This window comes from Chiloscyllium punctatum, chromosome 9 (assembly GCF_047496795.1).
Source record: "Chiloscyllium punctatum isolate Juve2018m chromosome 9, sChiPun1.3, whole genome shotgun sequence".
NCBI lineage: Eukaryota > Metazoa > Chordata > Chondrichthyes > Orectolobiformes > Hemiscylliidae > Chiloscyllium > Chiloscyllium punctatum.
In genome coordinates, this window is record NC_092747.1 from 54,140,410 (window position 1) to 54,159,363 (window position 18,954).

Below are 18,954 nucleotides of genomic sequence, written 5' to 3' on the forward strand. Positions count from 1 at the left end.
ATCAAAACACGTGGACATGACCTTTCTTAAATTTTCACCATGCTGGTTGAGACTCCGACTGTGCCTGAAAGATGCAGCGCAGATATCCTCTGATTTTTATTTGGCGTAAGACCTTTGTCAGATCTTAAGCTTACTTGTGTTAGTCAACAGCGAAGACAGTCAGAATGTGATCTACTCAAGGACTGATAAGAGCTTTTTTCCTCAGAATGGTGATATCACAGTGGAAGCTAGACCCATCTGGTTTGAAAAGCTAAGACTTCCTGACTCCGTATTTGCATTCAGCATCAGCAACATAATGGCTTGATAGTAGGAGATAATAAAAATGATCCATGAAGCTATGTAAGAGCAAATACAAATAAAAAAAAATGCAAAATGTGAGGGAAATAAACATCTCACTCTACTACAAAATCTCTCATGGTCCACACCTTCAGACAAAAGTTGAAAACAAGTTTATTTCATACATTTCCACAACAAACCAAACACATCAAGCTCACCAACAATTTTTAACCAAACCAATAATGCAATTCTATAATGTGCAAGCCTTGAAAGAAACACATTTTACAAAGCAAAGTAACAATCTTTAGGAATCCCTAATGGTAGGAAGTGAATATCGGCATAAATTCTGCACGAGGTTTAGTTTTTAATACTGGCTAATGCAGATGCACATTTCCAAATGGTTTTGTATTTCTAATCTTGATAATACTAAGGACTCCATGTGATGAAGAATAAACAGAATATGTTCGAAACACTCAGCAGGTCAGACAGCATTTGTGGAGAGAGACAGTTAATGTTTCAGGTTGGTGCTCTTTGCCAGATCTGAAAGCAGGTAGAAATGTAACAGGGTTTAAACAGAGGCAGGGAAAGGAAAGGGGAAGGGAAAGGGAGAGTACAAAATGAGGTTTCTGTGATAGGGTAGAAGGCAGAAGTGATGAAATAATAAAAATGTCTCAGATAGTGGGGAAGGTAAAAGTGGCAAACCTCTTCATTGTACAAAGTTCTAAATGATTCACATACTTGGAATAATTATTTATTTGTAGTTTTATCAATTTGTAAGCCATTTCTACTGTTCTCAATGTGGTCTGTTCTACATTTATTCAAATACAGATCATGATGCTGATTTATGAACACCTGTTGAATCTGCACAAGCCCAAATTTCCATTAACATGTCATTTTAATATTTCATCCCAGTTTGATCTTGACCTCTTTTACTGTTCAAGTAAGCTCAATGTGATCTGAAGGAACAGCATCCTATCTTTTGAAGAGATGCTTTAAAGCCTTCCAATCTCAGAAGTGTGTTCAATTATGCCTAATAATTGCATTTTATTTTTGGTACACCAATAATGGTAATGAATCTGCTTTTCTTATTTACACTTCCTCGAGATTCTTTTGTATCTTGTCACGTCACTACTAATTCAGCCCCACCATCATCCTTTTGGTCATTTGATCACTCTTGCTTTGCAGCGGATTCCATTTTTGATTCTGCCCAGTCCCCATACCTGCCCTCACTTCCCCTCCCTTTGTGTTTACTTGAGACCAGTTAAAACTTGAAAGTTTCCAGTCTGATGTATGCTCATTAATCTGGAATGTCAATTCTGCTTCTCTTCCCAGATGCTTCAAAGTGCTGGTTGCATTTTCTGTTTTTAATTCTTATGGTACCATGTTTTGCCTATTATAAAGCAGATTTAGGACTGAGTTTAGGAGGAACTTCTTCACCCAAAGGGCTTTGAATCTGTGAAATTCCCTGCCCAATGAAGTATTTGAGGCTATTAAAAATGTTTTTAAGGCAAAGATATATAGATTTTTGAACAGTAAAGGAATTAAGGGCTGTTGTGAGCAGGATGGCAAGTGGAGCTGATTCCACAAAAAGATCAACCATAATCTTATTGAATAGCAGAGCAGGCTCGACAGGCTGGACAGTCTACTCCTGCTCCCACTTCTTATGTTCTCATGTGAATAGAACAAATTAAAATGGGGAAGCAACAGACTAGTGAAACTACTACTAGTAGACTATTAATATGGAAACTGATGTAATATTCTGGGCACCTGGATTCAAATCCTGTCATGGCATAATTGGAATGAAGAGTCTAATGAGGAACATGAAACCACCATCAATTGGCGAAAAGACATCTGGTTCATGAAGATTCTTCAGCTTCTGAAAATAAACTCTGTCATTCTTACCTGGTCTGGTCTACATCTGACTCCAGGTCCACAGCAATGTGGTTGACTCTCAACTGCCCTCTGAAACAGCTTAGCAAGCCATTCAGTTTCAGATGGTTATGGTAAAATTACCATAAGTCTCCGATGACCATAGGACTTGCTCTCGAGGGAGATAAAGAGACAGGTGTTGATTTAACCGGAGGGTTTCCATATCCCAGCCAAGGGGACAGATCAGAAGGACAGGTTTTCCATGGTAACCTCAGCTGGTGTGTGAACTGAACCCATGCTGCTAGCATTTCTCTGCATTGTCTGGAATGCCTGATTTGCAATGTCATTAATCAAGAGATGAGGTGAATGTGACAGACCTTGACTTCAAAGATACATTTGACTCAGTTTGGCATCAAGGAGTCCCAGCACAACAGGAGTCACTAGGAATCAGGGAAAACAAGAGTAGTTGAAGACATATCAAAATGGTTGCAGTTGTTGAAGGCCAGTCATCTCAGCTAGAGTTCCTCAGGGTAGTGTCCTAGACCTCTGCATTTTCAGCTGCTTCAATGACTTTTCTTCCATCACAAGGTCAGAAGTGGATAAATTCACTGACAACTATACTATGTTCAAATACCATTCACAACTTCTCAGATACTGAAGCAGTCCATGTTCAAAAGCAACAAGATCTGGACAATATCTAGGCCCAGGCTGAAAAACAGCAAGAAAATGCAGCCACTCACCATCTTGACTTGGAAATAAAAGTACTGCTCCTTCACTATCGCTAGGTCAAAAACCTCAAAGTCCCTCTTGTGGGTCTCCCTCCAGCACTTGAACTATAATGGCTCAGGAAGGTAGATTTACCATCACCTTCCGAAAGGGCAAATGTTGGCCTAGCTAGCAATGCCCACATCCCCAAAAGACTAAGGTAAACTTAGCATTGAGCTATATGTTCAAACCAACCATAAAACTATCCTTCCTTCGGAAAAATTTAAAATGTAGAAGAACTAACTTTAAAATTAAAAGATTGCCCTCTAAGGAATCTTTTCACAAAATTGGATGTGCATTTGCAAAAGCTTTGATAAATCATTTTGGTTCAAAAATCCCTTAGACAGAACTGTCTTTTATTTTAAACTACAGATTATTTATTATTTTTGTGTGCTGCACTATATTAGGAACATAGGAAAATTAGGCCATTCAGCTCATCAAGCTTGTTCTACCATTCAATGAGTTCACAGCTGATCTCTGGCTTAACTCCATACATCTGTCTTTAGTTCATATCCCTTAATACCTTTACTTAACAAATATTTACCTTTGTCAGGTTAAAAATTAACTGATCCTGTAGTTTCAATCTGGTATCAATATACAACTCAACAATGCACATGAAAGTATTCTTTGACCAACTCAACTCCCATGATTTCCAGTCTTAAGTAACATTGTATCCCATCCCTCCCCATCAAAAAGGTTAACTGCCATAGACAAGCTCTTGAATAAGTTTATACCAAACCAATTGTTCAACAACCACATCACCTACCCAGGAATGTGTCTTTCCTCATGATATTCTACTTGGCAGAACAACAATCACCTGAAATAGCTATCTTACTGTATATCCCACTCTCGCCCTCCCAGCTTTCATCACCTAGAACGATTGTGGGCTTTTATAACTATTTCTGGATTGGTCAAAGGCCCCATGCAGCCACTCAGCATCAATGGAGTCAATAACATTTAGGTTGCAGCTGTGGTGTAATCCAAAAATTGCATTCATTGTTGAGGATTAAACTTGACTGAACTTCATGGTAGAATTAAAGAATTCCATCCAGCCACTGAGGGGCTATGCTTCGTTCTTTGATTACATGCATGCTAAATTAATAAACCTATAGATTATCTACTCCAATATATTCATGATTAGTCTCCCTTATTCAAACCTTAAATATATGGAAGTTCTTCCAAAATTCTGCTGATGTTTTAATTTGTACTAAGTCCTATTCCTCTATCAGCCCTATGCTCAATTACCTACATTCAAAATTCAGTCCAGTAATGCTTTGATTTTAGAAGTTCCATCCTTGTTTTCAAAATCCTTCCAGTACTTTGCCCCTTCCTAACTCAATCTACAGTGCCCACAGTTCTCAAAATATCTACACTCTAACCCTGGGCGCACGTGCATTCTCAGGTATAGTTGCTCCACCATTGTTGGTCAAGTTATCGGTGTTCAAAATTCTGGAATGCTCGCTCAATACTTCTCTAAGTTAACTTCCTCCATTAAGACAATTCTTAAAACTTATTGCTATCAAACTTTTGGTTACCTGACCCAATGTCTCATGCGTTTCAGGGTCATACTTTGTTTTATAACACCTCTTAACAGCATTTTGGGATGTTTCATCACTTTAAAGATGGTATAAATCTAATGAGCTGTTGCACTCATTGTCTAATTTAAGGAATTTTATGTCACTATCCATTACAAATGGCTTTGATTAATTTATTATTTGGGAGTAGCGAACATTAACATTGCTAAAAATCAAAGGTAGTTTGTCTTGCACTCATTAGGATTAGGATGCAAAGAGATTTGAAAAAAAAAGACACCAATTTTTACAGCATAAGGAGGGATTGCTGATTGGTTGAGCTATTGTTGTCATGGTAATGCAACAGAAACTTAACTGTCCATCTTAGCTCTCAGACCAGGCAGGCAGACTGATTCATTAGGGTGTTGCTGCAGGAATGCAGCAGAGATCGACGATTCGCACTGCATCTGAATGATTTCACCTACATAAAAACAGATCCAGTGCTACATGCAAATGCATCACACTCTGAGCCAATGCTAATTTGAATTGGCGTCCCAAGTCAATTTCTTGTATTCTAGCCCGAGTGAGTACAATACCATTGGTGAAATTAGAAATGAAAATGACTACTTTCCTTAAAAACCTGGAAGTTCAGAATAGGCTCTCCAAACTGCTCACTTGCAGAAAGTTTGTTAAAAACCTCTGAATATCTCTGCTTCTATTATGTTGGCACACACACAAGGTCAACAATAATTACATCATTTCTATATAAAAGATGAAACTAAAGTAGGAGATATGAATCCTGGGTAAGATGAACACAAGTGCTTGATAAAACACTCAAATTACTGAATGATAACCACACAGAATTGAAACATCAATCTTCAAAATTTGGTTTGCTTAGATTCTCAGCAACATTTTGGTTTTACTTAAGCAACGTATCCATCCCATGGACAGAAGAAAAGCAGCCGTTGAATTTCTTACGATTGATCTTCATAAACATGTACATGGTTATAAAAAATGAATCCTCCATTAATAGTCACTTTAAAACTGTGCACATCTATAATGACCAAGGATCACATTGAGAAGCAAGTCATTCAGTGTCATCAGGCATTGTCTTATAAACCAGTGACCTTCAACCTTATGTATAGAAAAGAAAACTATGCGCTGCCTGACATCCCTGCAGGCATGCTTCACCTTAAGACTGAAATGGGGACATCTGCAGAAAGCATTACATTCAGTATCCAGGTACATGCTGAGCTGGCTTATATATTAAAAAAGTGAAAGACAAAAGCAAAGACACTCAGAAAATACTCTCTCATTACTCTGCTGGCAGGGCTGCTTTCAATAAGATTTCTAATTCTCTGTCTCAACACAGTGCTCTGTTGAAAGTCATGAGGTATTCTTGATTCTGCCAATGTCAACAAAACAATTTTTAGCTCAATAAACACCAATCCACAAAGTAAATAAAAATTATAATGGAGTGTCTCAACACGTACAAAATCATTTTAATTTTAATTCTTAAAATCACACACAGAATTAAAGTTTAAGTACTTCACTAAAATATACAAGATGCATCATGGCTTGAAGTACTCTAAGACTATCATAAGTCTAATATCAAGCTTAATCAGTTGTCACATTACTTTCTATTGACTATTAATCTAGGACTATAAAAAAAATTTAAAAACCTGTACGCCTTTTAAAGTGCACACACACCGGATTGCGCTTTGCAAGGAAATGCCTTTTGTACATTTTAAGTCTGTCCCTTCAAGGTATGAATTCCATGAATTCCAAATTAGCTGCATCAATGTAAGTAGGACTTTTTGTTTTGGAAGAGTTTCTTGGTCTAGTTCATACAACATAGCTGTAGTTAATAGTAAACTTACCTCAAACTTTTCTTTTCCAAACCTGCAGATCCAAAGCTGTCATGACGCTCTTGGCGCCGTCGATACAAATCAGACTGGGAAAGTTCCTTCAACTGCAGTAAATTCATAGTGAGGTTCGCAGTGTGCAGGCTGTTATTTCCGATATCTGTAGGTCTTTACATAAACCACCATATGGACGAGCCCAGCCCAGTTGTTGATGAGCTAGTTATCACAAAAGCAACTCCTAATAGACGTTTACACCTGTAATACTGTGGGCATACTTTACAATGTAATCAGTTGCTTCCGGATTTTCCACGCCCTTCTAAAAGTTACAGCGTTTCATTTGAAAACTGCATGGACATAGCATCAATTTAACTAATGAGGACAAATGCTGGGAAATCTGTCATCTGCACACAAAATAGATAACTACATTTTTAGTTATACAGTCCTATTCAGTGAGTTTCCACCTCTCTCCCAAGTCCTCCAATCCCAACAAAGTTACAAAAGAACAGAAGTCTCCACCCTGCTAGGAGTTACGAGTAGTACATGATTCTCTTACCCCTCCCTTCCTGAATGAAGTTGTACAAGTTTTAATACGTCACAGCTGGCAGGCATTTGATCTGGAAACACAGTCAAAAGAACACCTTTGCGCAAGACCATTGTGCAACGTTTCAGTTCCTCCAGGTCCTGTTTACATCTCAGCTATCTTTGTCTTGTTAAGGTCAAACCAATCGAATACGAAAGCACACAAGACTGAACAGGTTAATTTTGCATGACTAACCCTCTCCAAGGTGTGTTGTATGCACTGTTTAACTCCTTTCCTACCAAGAGGAATTTTCAACATTTAGCAAAATTGATTTCAGTTTGATGTACACTTCTGTAAACGTTTAATGTGTGATCCAAAGTTAGAATTAAAAAGTCTTTCTGATTTCATACCGTAATCAAATAAAAAATGAACTAGAATTCAAGTAGCATGCATTGCAGTTAAATATATTTTTATGAAAACAGGGGATGGAGAAAAAGCTTTAGATATAATACTTTTGATAATAACATCCAAATAATATATGTTTTTATTGAAGGAGATTCATGCTAGCATTGGAAGAACTGTCCCAGTTCAACATAGTGACAAACAGACATCTAGAATCATACCTAACAGCAAACTATCCAAAATCCTTATCATTACTTGCATCCTGTTGCACCAGCAGTTTAGATCCACCAGAAGGAACCCAGTAGTAGCCAGTAAAATGGATAGGATCTTGGGTCTTCTCAGTGTGGATCCTGGACCCCAGGAAGTATCAGACATCACAAACTTGAACATGTTCTAATCACAGCTCTCGGCTGATAGCTAGCTCTCCCATGTTGAATGCCAGTTGGTAGAAAGACTGAGTATCACAGGCACAAAAGAGTCTTTGGTGCAAGACTTCAATGTCCTTCATCCAACAGTGGCTTGATTATAGCACTACTGACTACATGTCCTGGAAGACAGTTACCAAACTAGACTCATGGCAGGTTATAACAACAAACCTACCTTTAGGTCAACCAGGCTCTGTTCTACATGTGTCAGATGTAGCGTACTGTCTAACACAAGTCATATTAGAAACAAAAATATATCAGATTATTAACAGTTGTGGTGTGCCACTACTACTGTTATTAAAGGGTTATTTTCAGAACTAGTTCAAAACATGGCTTTCATTAACTCAATTTCATATTCCACCACAATCTGTAATTCCATGGCTTGACAGAAGTAATGCAAAGAACAACACCAGACAAACCCAAAATGATATCACCCTCATACAGCTGAAAGATAACATGTATACTAAACATCCTTCAGACACAGCCACAACTAATGGATTAGGTCAAAGATGGCATTCTCGCTACATCCAGTCAATGTCAGCTAATTATCCAACAAATGGAAAGAGTAAATTTTTGTTGAGCTTCAGCCAGAGCTATCAATTGGATGTTCTGCTAAAGGTTCCCACCATTATACGTGGCCATCATCAGAAATGTACAATGGCTGTGTTACTTGGACAGATCAAAGACTTTGGACCCTCAGCTACAGTGTAGAAGACATGTGAACCAGAATTAGCTCAGAAGGTAACATTCTTGCCCACAAGTACCAGGCAAGATTCTCTCTTACAAAAGAATAATCATAATTTGTTTTTAAACAAAAATACCATTGCTGAATCCCTATCATACTATCAACATCCTGGGGGCTACCATTGAGCAGAATCTAAATCATAGCAGAACTTAAATATCATGGCTTCAAGAGCAGGTCAATGGATAGGAATGCTGCAAGCAGTAATCACCACTGGTTTCCCAAATCCTGTACACTATTTAAAAAACATGAATTGGTACTGCTTCAACACTGAAGAAACTGAACACCATCTTGAACAAAGCAAAGCAATCTGCGCGATTGGCATTTCACCCACCACCTTAATCAGAGACTCCCTTTGTCACTGCTACAGTGGTAGCAGTATGTACCTTTGCAAGATGCTCTGCAGCAACTCACCCAGACTCCATCATCAACACCTTAAAAATTTGCAAGTTCTGTTAGCTAGAAGTACGACAAATGTGTTGATAGACCACAATTTGCAAATTTCCATCCAAGCCATGCACAATCCTGACTTGGAACTACAATACTACTCCTTCACTGTCTAAATCGAAATCCTGGAATTCCCTTCCTAAAAAGCACTGCAGTATATGTGCTCTTCAAGGACTCAATCAGTTTAAGACATCATTCATCACTACCTTAACAAAGGCAATTAGGAATGGGCAGTAAATGTGGCTTTGCTAGTGATGTCTACACTTCATGAACAAATAGAAAACAATAACATGTCAATGTTCAAGTCTATTCACACCTTTTCAGATAATGGAAAACATTCATACCCACAAGCTAGTTTCAGATATGATCGAGGCATGGTTTGATTCATGGTATTTAAGCAACAAGTACAAGCTATGACCTCTCAAAAGCCTCTATGCCACCAACATGTCACAGTATAATGAAATACTCTTCACTTGCTTGGATGAATGCAGCTACTATACTGAAGAATTGCACTGACATCTCAAAAATTAGCAATCTGCTCCACTGGCACCCAGATCAGCATCTTTTTCATGGTTAAAACAACTACTCCCTCCAAAATTGTGTACCATAACTGCCGGGTGTATTATCTACAAGATGTACTGCAGAAACTCAGCAAGACCTCTTCAGCAGCTCCTCCCAATTCTGTGACTTGCATCATCTAAAAGAAGAGGGATAGTTGTGTGGATAACACCATCCCCCTGAATCAAACACTTGGAGCAGCATTTTACAGACAGTGAGGTTTGCTGGCTCAGGGTCAGCAGGGATAACAGAAAAAGGAGTTATTTTCTGTTGTGAAGAGTATTCATTGGCTGGAAACAGGACTCCTGCCCTTCAGTAAGACAGCTATCCAGCCTCATAGTGCTGCTGCTGCCATTTCCACCTGCACCAGTGGTAGCAGAAGCCAGGCATAAGACTATAAACAGTACCCAGATTCTGTGTTTCAAAGTCCAGGGCACCTCATAGTAAAGAGGGAAGGTGAGGCTTGGGAAATTGGAGAGGAGAGTTGGCACATGATGGGGTGGACATTTTTGGGGGGGGGGGGGGGGGGGGGGGGGGGGGGCAACACCCAATATGCCAGAGTTATCCCTAGCTATTTCTACCCAGAGGCATAGTAGGAGGAACCAGCTAGGTTTACTTCTGGTCCCTGATATCCTCCTGCCAGCCTCCAAATGGAGATCCAATGGTAAGCAATCTTCAATTTTCAGAGGCAGACAAGTGGGAAGGCCATAAGGGAATTTTATAGCCCCACTCAGTGGAAAACCAGCTGGAGGAAGGCCATAACATTCTGCCTTGAATTTATTGCTACACAGTCAAAATTCTGTAATTCCCCACAACACAGCACTGGAGAAGTTCTTTCACCACTTGAAGGTGCACTCCATTTTCTCAAAAGACAACCAGAGACGGGCAATAAATGTTGGCCTTGTCATTATTCCAAATGTGCATAAGTTCTTAAAAAGCCCATTAGCATATATTGAAGAAAACAGTATTACATATTCAGAAAGATTTGACAGCAAATATGCTAGAAATCAAATTCAAGAGGCCTAAGTTCACCAGTAGAAGTGCAGGATATTAGAACTTTTGTTTCTCCAAACATGTGCATAAATCTCATCCCAATCTCTGGGCTTGTATCTAAAGTGAATATCCATGATGGCACTATGGTGGCACATACCGAAATTTGTTGCAGTGAGACAACGTAGCCTACAGCTATCTTGGCACTAAGGCCCATCCTAGACCAAAGAACTGCATTTTTTTTAAAAAAAGTCTTCTGAAGGGAGCATTGCAGACACAAATGTGTGGATTGCCTTTATCGAAAGCACCAGAAAATGTTTCTACCTCTCAGCTGGCAATCATTGCACTTGTATTGCAACTTTCATAATCACCAGAAAGTGCTTAACTACTACTGAAATACTCAGAAATGTAGTCACTGTTGTAATGTAGGAAACGTTGTTTATATAGAACAAACGCCAATATAGTTAGGACCAGATGATCTGTTTTGTGATTTTGATTGTTGGATAAATATTGGCTAGGACATGGCCCTCATTCTCCTCTTCATAAATACTGCCATGGGATCTTCAGCATCCATCTGAAAGGGCAGGGTTGCCTAGTTTAATACTTCATCCAAAAGATGCCACTTCCAACACTATAAAACCCCCTCAGTACTGCACAGAAGATTCAACATTGAGCTCTTCTGTCAAAGCCCTGGAATGGGAGTTCAACTTCGCAACTCAGAGGCGAGAATGCAGCCAACTGAGTGACAGTTTATTTAACTTTATAACTATACTGCTTCAATAAGAGGTAATACAGCCACTGAATAATATTATATAAAAACTAAAAAAGTTTAAATGTAAATGAGACACAAAAGGTGCTAATTCACAACTTGAATTTTGGAAGGTTATGGACAAAATCATGTAATTGACACAGAAGTTTACTATTGTGCAACACTGCTGATAAATATTTGGACAACAAAAAATCAGTTTTGGAAACAAAATTATATAAAAGATTAGGTCTAGAAATATGAAAGGCAAAGATTTTTCCTTATCACAAATGAAAGATTGTGAACTTAGGGATTCAAAGATATAGTACTAAGTTTGACTAAAATTAGATTAGATTAGATTACTTACAGTGTGGAAACAGGCCCTTCGGCCCAACAAGTCCACACCGACCCGCCAAAGCGCAACCCACCTAGACCCATTCCCCGACATTTACCCCTGCCCCTAATACTACGGGCAATTTAACATGGCCAATTCACCTAACCTGCACATTTTTGGACTGTGGGAGCACCCGGAGGAAACCCACGCAGACACGGGGAGAATGTGCAAACTCCACACAGTCGACACCTGGGGCAGGAATTGAACCTGGGTCTCTGGTGCTATGAGGCAGCAGTGCTAACCACTACAAAAGATGGATATTCAAGACAGAGGCAAAACTAAAACTGAAGTTCAATAATTTCCAGAACTAAAATATTTCCCACAGGACATACCAGCAATGCCCCGTCAGCCCAAAGGATGCACTCTCAATAGATGCACCCTAAAGCCTACCCACGCCTTCCATGACCCCATCCAACATAAAAAGCACTTCACGATCAACTCCCTGTCCCTTAATCCTATCTACCCTAACTTACTTAATAACCCTTAGTCTTAACCTTAATTCACAAGAGATGTATCCAAAAGGGAACCATTCTTTAACATAGTGCTGCTAATTTGTAATCTATGGAAACAAAAAGTCAGGTACTGGGATTTTTCTTTTTTTTTTGAAAATGAATTCTAGATCTGGTATCAGAGTTGCAAATTTAAATTAAACTTCTGCAGTGCAACCAATATCAGATAACAGATCACTGGTTACAGAAGATCACAATTCTTTCTTGTGTTGATCTGGGGACTTCAAGTGAGTTATTGTTGCTGGTCTGGTTTTAAGCTCTCTCTCAACTCTCAAAGGTTGCATGTTTGGATGTGAATGAAGGTGACTCGTTTGGAGGGTGTAGATCTCAAGTACATGCGCTCAAATAGTCCCACCAGATTAACTTTGCTGGCAGCTCCACTCTGAAAGCTCAAGTCTGTACTGACTTACTGAAAGATATACAAACCGAAAAAAAACTGCAAACGCTGTAAACCAGGAACAAAGACAGAAATTGATGGAAAAGCTCAGCAGATCTGGCAGGTCTTCCTCAGAGGAAGGGCCCTTCTACCCGATACTGAAACAGGCCTTTTGAGAAGCACTGGAAGTGGGTCAGCCATTCGGTAGTTATGGATCGCCCTTAGAAAGGAAGTGCCAGTCGAGAGCAATGAGGATTCGTCTAGAAGCAGGCAGAATTAAAATGAAATTCTGAAAACTACACACTCAGCTAGCTGATGCTTAAAATTATTTATCAATTTTGAAAAGCCTGCCAATCCAGAAATAACTGCTTCAATAAAAGAGGTGCTGCTTTGTTCTGCACGATGTCAACCCCGAAACATTCATGAGCCTTTTTAGTGTTCCTGTCATCTCATCTGGGGTAATGACCCAGCAATTTGGGAAGCTCTGAGCTAGAGTTCAGTTAGTTTACATTTTACCACTTTGCAGTGCAGGATGCTGCCAAGCTTTCTGCTCATTTTCTATTGCACAAAGGGAGTTTAGATTTTCAAATCAACCTTGTTCAAAGAGGTTTTTACACACCTCTGGAACGGGTGGGATTTGATCCCAAGCCTCCTGGTTTAGAGGTATAGACATTGCCACAATCACAAGAGCATCTCAAATGTTTGCAGTTATCTGGAGCTGATAGCAAAAATTACTCTCTAATCATAACATGTGATCGTATAAATATGCAATGTGTTGATTGTCTCTGGTTAGGACTAGACTGCTACAGAGGATTAACAATTTCAAGCCTCTCATTGCAAAGATGGACTTTAATTTTTTGTTTCATTCACACAGAAGATGTTAACACTGCGAGCTGGGCCAGTGTATATTTCCTATTCCTAGTTGCCTTTGAGCTGCCTTCTTGCACAGCTGCAAGTTAAGATACCTTCAGATTCTCTCTCTTGCCTCAACGGGAAATACTAACATGTCTTCCTGAGCAGTATTATAACTACATACTTACTACTGTATAATTATCTTGCTTATTAGGTGGTTATCCTTTTATGCATTAGATGGCAAAATTTGGTTTACTTCAAATAGCCAAGTTCAATGAATTGCTCAGACCCCTACCAATTCTATTGTAAAACTTAGAGCTGAAGGAAGCATATGGCGTAGGTAAAAATGAAAAAAGGAAACCTGCTTGAATTATATAAGTAGTGGGTTCATGCCACCGATTGACACTGATTATGTTGAATTAGTCAATGCTGGAAGCTGTGTTTAAAGTACAATAAATAACAGTTCTAATTTTCATTGCCATTCAAATTGTTGGTTTGATGTTGGCAGTGTGGTAGATTAACAGCAGCAAAAAGAAGGTTAATTTATTCTTTAAGAGAATTGTGCCATTTATTACTGTTTATGTACTGTGTGTACACATTTCTCCCTCAGGGATTACAGGAATGCAGCGAGAGACAAAGAAGGAAATTTTAAAGAAAATACATTTGGTGTGCTTTAAAAGTGTCTTAAAAGAATTGCTTCAGTGAACCACATGTTTTCAATGGCAAATTTCAATTTTATCATTCTGACGATCCACTGATAAATATTTCTTTTTTTCATGGCTTTCTACAAGCTGGGAGCATCCTTGAATAAAACAGTAAAATACGTTTATTCAGAAAGATGCTGAAAGAGTGGGTTACTATAACCCTGTACCTAAAATCTATGATGGAGATTGCCCAATTACATCTTTCACAACACCTTTCTAGCAAACAAATGAAATTTAATTCCAATACCTAATGCTTATTATCAAGGTTGATAAAAGGAATTAGGCCCTGCATTTGCCTTTATTTGTGAATACAAAGCTTACTTGAAAACAACAATTAATGTCTACCGACCACAGGCACTCAGATTACTACTATTTTGTGGTTATGAGGCAAGGACCACCTAACTGGAGTCACACAGAGTATCTAGATACACTCCATCACCCTTGCTTAAGATTTACGTGCAACATCAAGTGGCAGAATAAAATTCTTAATACCAAGTTCTTGCAGGGTGCTGTACAGGGGTGGTGCGAAATTCACCTTTAACAAATGCCAAAACATCCTGGGGAAAATTCAAACAGGGAGGCAGAGAAATGTTACCTCCCCTAGCCAGAAGTAACAGCATTTGTGAGGAGTCTCTCCTCCAATAGCAGGCTGGTTCTAGAACATAGAACATAGAACATTACAGCGCAGTACAGGCCCTTCGGCCCTCGATGTTGCGCCGATCAAAGCACACCTAACCTACACTAAGCCACTATCCTCCATATACCTATCCAATGCCCGCTTAAATACCCATAAAGAGGGAGAGTCCACTACTGCTACTGGCAGGACATTCCATGAACTTACGACTCGCTGAGTGAAGAACCTACCCCTAACATCAGTCCTATATCTACCTCCCCTTAATTTAAAGCTATGCCCCCTTGTAATAGCTGATGATGCATTTGCATCTATGATGCATTTGCTACTGATTGTCTTTCTCATGTGTCAACTATAAGCCTGAGTGATGGTAGAGAACGTGAGTGGCAACTGTGAATAGTCATCGAGACCAGAGGGCCCCAAAGCCAAACAGAGGACGAGATTACCAAGGCAAGGACAGGGGAGGGGATTGGACAGGAAGCCAGGGTCCCAAAGCTGGAGGGGTGTGGAAATTGAGGTTGGGGGCAAGGGGCTGCAAAGGGGAATGAATAGTTTCAAACTTAACAAATAAATCTCCACGGAGATAGAGAAACCTGAAGTCAGACATAAACTCCTTCGAAACGAAGTTCAGAGTCTCTAGCTTTAGAGTACATAGGAATTAATACATTGCGGTGTTATCGTAATGAGCATTGTATCTACGAGAAAATTTAATAATGAGCAGCTTTATTTCATGACAATCGGCATTGTGGTCACATCTAAAAGGATTTCATATACTATTACTGGAGGTGTTCGAAATAAACTTGTAATTAGGCAGGACCTCACCACTTCATGGAAAACATGTTTAGGGTTACGACTCTTTCTGCTCAGAAATATAACTGTTTTTAAAAATTATCCTTTTGTTTTTATTTTATGCCTGCTGTCATGTGGGTGATTAATGCCTTTTTGTATGCTGGGGCTTTAAACTTAATGGAGTGCTGATAATTGAAGGTATCCATGAACTCTTCTAAAACTGCTTCTGGACATGTCTCAACATCCTATGTCCAACACAGATACAGATTTCATTACCTCCATTATTGGGTGGTTGCATCACCTCAAAAGGAAATAATGAAAAAGGAATCACTGAAAACCAAAGAGAATAGTCTATGAAAATCAAAAATAATCCAGGGAAAATCTCAGAAAAAGTACTTGGTCAGCATGGCAATTTTCTACAGCCATTTGAGCTTCGGAACCCACGCCATAAGAGCTGTCATTGCTTTTCATGCCTGTCTTGACTTTCAAATTGAATTGATCCAAATTTCACACGGAATAAAAGAACAACTAGCTATTTGGATGTAGAACAGGCTCAAAAGTAGAAGACAGAGGGTGGTGGTGGAGTGTTGCTTCTCAGAATGGAGACCTGAGACTAGTGGTGTGCGTTAAGGATTACTGTTGGGTTCACTGCTTTTTGTCATTTATGTAAATGATTTGGACATGAACATAGGAGGTATGGTAGTGAGTTTTCAGATGACACCAAAATATGAAGCGTAGTGGACAACGAAGTGGTTACCTCAGAGTACAGAAGGACCTTGATCAGATGGGCCAATGGTCCAAGGAGTGGCAGATGAAATTTAATTTAGATAAATGTGAGGTGCTGCATTTTGGAAAATCAAATCAGGACATGACTGATACTTAATGGCAAGATCCTGGGGCGTTGCTGAACAAATAGACCTTGAAGTGCAGGCTCATAGTTGCTTCAAAGTGGAGTCACAGGTAGATAGGAGAGTGAAGGAGGCGCTTAGTATGCTTGCCTTTATTGGTCAGTGTATGAGTATAGAAGTTGGAGGTCATGGTGTGGCTATACAGAACTTTGGTCAGGCCACTTTTGGAATACTGTGCGCAATTCTGGTTGCTGTGCAATAGGAAGGACGTTATGAAACTTAGAAGGGCTCAGAAAAGATTTACAAAAGATGTTGCGAGGGTTGGAGGGTTTGAGCTATAGGGAGAGGCTGAATAGGTTGGGGCTATTTTCCCTGGAGCAACAGAGGCTGAGGGGTTGCTTTATAGGGGTTTATCAAATCATGAGGAGCATGAATTCCCCCCCAGGGTGATAGTGTCCAAAACTAGAGGGCATAGATTGGAGGTGAGAAGTGAAAGATCTAAAAGGGAGCTAAGAGGTATTTTTTTCCATATAGAGTTGATAAATGTATAGAATGAGCTGCCACAGGAAGTGGTAGAGATTAGTATAATTACAACATTTAAAAAGGCATATGAATACAAAGATTTTACAGGGTTATGGGCCAAATGCTAGCAAATGGGTCTAAATTTATCGAGGCTATAAGTCGACATGGACTAGTTGGACCAAAGGGTCTGTCTCCATGCTGTATATCTCTAATTTTGAGGTGGAATAGAAAGCATAGAAAACAGGAGCAAGAGCAGGCCATTCAACCTATTGAGCATGCCCAGCCATTCAACAGAATCAGCCATGAATTCCATCATTTGTGTACAAGCTCTTTGAACATATTGACTTCTTGCCATGTGTCCTGCCTCTTCCCCACACCAGTTGTGATTTAAATAGAAAATGCCCTCTTGAATGACTCCGTTAAATCCGCCTCCACCACATTTTCAGACAGCGCCTTTTCTCACATTAAATTTGTTTCTTTTGCAAAACACTGGAAAACCATGACCACTTGTTCTCAATCTTTTTTACAAGGAGGAATAATTTCTCCTCATTCCCTGTCAATGCTTTTGAAAACTTCCATGATTTTGAAAACTTCCACTTAACTCCAAGGAATCCCACCCTCTCCAATCTATCCTTTTAATGAAAATTTCTCATCATTGGAACCATTGTTATAAACCTCTTCTGTACTCCCTCTAATGTGTTCGCACCCCTTCTAAAATATGGCACACAGAACTGTATAATTGGCCTCCACAGCTTTCTGTGGTAGAGAATTCCACAGGTTCACCACCCTCAGTGAAGAAATTCCTTCTCACGTCAGTCCATAATGGCATGCCACTTATTCTGAGAATGTGATCCCTTGCTTTTAGATGCCTCACTAGGGAAACATCATTGCTACATCCAGTTTGGCCAGCCCAGTCAGAATTTTAGATGTTTCAATGAATCCTGTCTCATTCTTCTAAACTGCAGTGAATGTAGACCCAGGTGACCCAACTTCTCCTCATACTACAAACCTTTTATCCTAAAAATCAGGTTGGTGAAACGTTGCTGCAATTTCTCTACAGTAAGCACATTTTCTTTTAGCTATTGACACTAAAACTACACAATGATGGGGCTGTTTTCCCTGGAGCGTCTGAGGCTGATGGGTGACCTTGTAGGGGTTTAGAAAATCATGAGGGGCATGGATAGGATAAACAGACAGTCTTTTCCCTAGGGTCTGGGAGTCCAGAACGAGGGGGGAAAGATATAAGAGGGACCCATGGGTCAAATTTTTCACGCAGAGGGTGGTACGTGTGTGGAATGAGCTGCCAGGGTAAGTGGTGGAGGATGGTACAATTGCAACATTTGAGAGGCATTTGGATGGATATATGGGTGGGAGGGGTTTGGAGGGATATGGGCCAGGTGCTGGCAGGTGGGACTAGATTGGGTTGGGATATCTGGTCGGCATGGACGGGTTGGACCGAAGGGTCTGTTTCCATGCTGTACATCTCTAAGACTCTAAAATGCAGTCTCATCAAGCCCTTGTGCAGCTGCAGTAAGCCTTCCTTGGTCAGTACCCAAAACCCATTGACACCCACACCCCACGAGTGAGTAAAAATAAATAATCAAGCAATCTCATCATTTAATAACTGCTCTCTACATAGCAGCGTCTTCAAGCTATGTGGTGAACAACTCGTGCAGATAAGTCTCCTTCCTGCACTGTTCTCCAAAGCGCTGAGAGAATTCAGATGAAGGAGTCCACCACCCTGCAACTGAACCCCTGTCAAACAAGTTTTACTTTTTGAATACTGATTTGGGGGGGGGTGGGGTGGAGAAGGCCCATTAGGTGACAGCAGCAGGAGCCAGCACAGTGGTACTGTGGCTCTGGCTGTACAGAGGATAGGGAAAAAGCATAGTAGAGCAACAGTAATTGGAGATTTGATAGTCAGGGGCATAGATAGGTACATCTGAAGCCACAAGAGAAACTCCAGCATAGTACGTTACCTCCCAGGTGCCAGGCAGCCTGTATGAGAGAGTAAAGAGACAGAAGTCATTATCATTTGTGCCAATATGGACAAAGATAGGAAGTTTGACAAGGTCCTGCAATGACAATTCAGAGTATTAGGTAGTAAACTAAAAGACAGGACTTCTCGGGTAGTAATCTGAGGATTAATCCCCATGCCATTTGCTACTAAGGCGAGGAATAAAGATGTAGATTTGAACATGTGGTTAATGAGCT

At 39.8% G+C, this 18,954-nt stretch overlaps 1 protein-coding gene across 3 annotated transcripts in view; it reads right to left on the minus strand.

The window, feature by feature from the left end:
* Window positions 1-18,954, minus strand: part of LOC140481408 (LIM and senescent cell antigen-like-containing domain protein 1) — a 122,664-nt gene that overhangs the window by 55,613 nt on the left and 48,097 nt on the right. The window contains exon 1 of one of the 3 annotated variants that reach the window (XM_072577557.1): window positions 6,302-6,744. The exons of 1 other annotated variant lie outside the window; for it this stretch is intronic. In XM_072577557.1, the coding sequence (XP_072433658.1) occupies window positions 6,302-6,408 (107 nt within the window). In that variant the 5' untranslated portion in view covers window positions 6,409-6,744. Of the gene's footprint in view, window positions 1-6,301; window positions 6,760-18,954 lie in introns of those variants that run through there. One more of the 3 variants, XM_072577556.1, reaches the window with a different exon arrangement.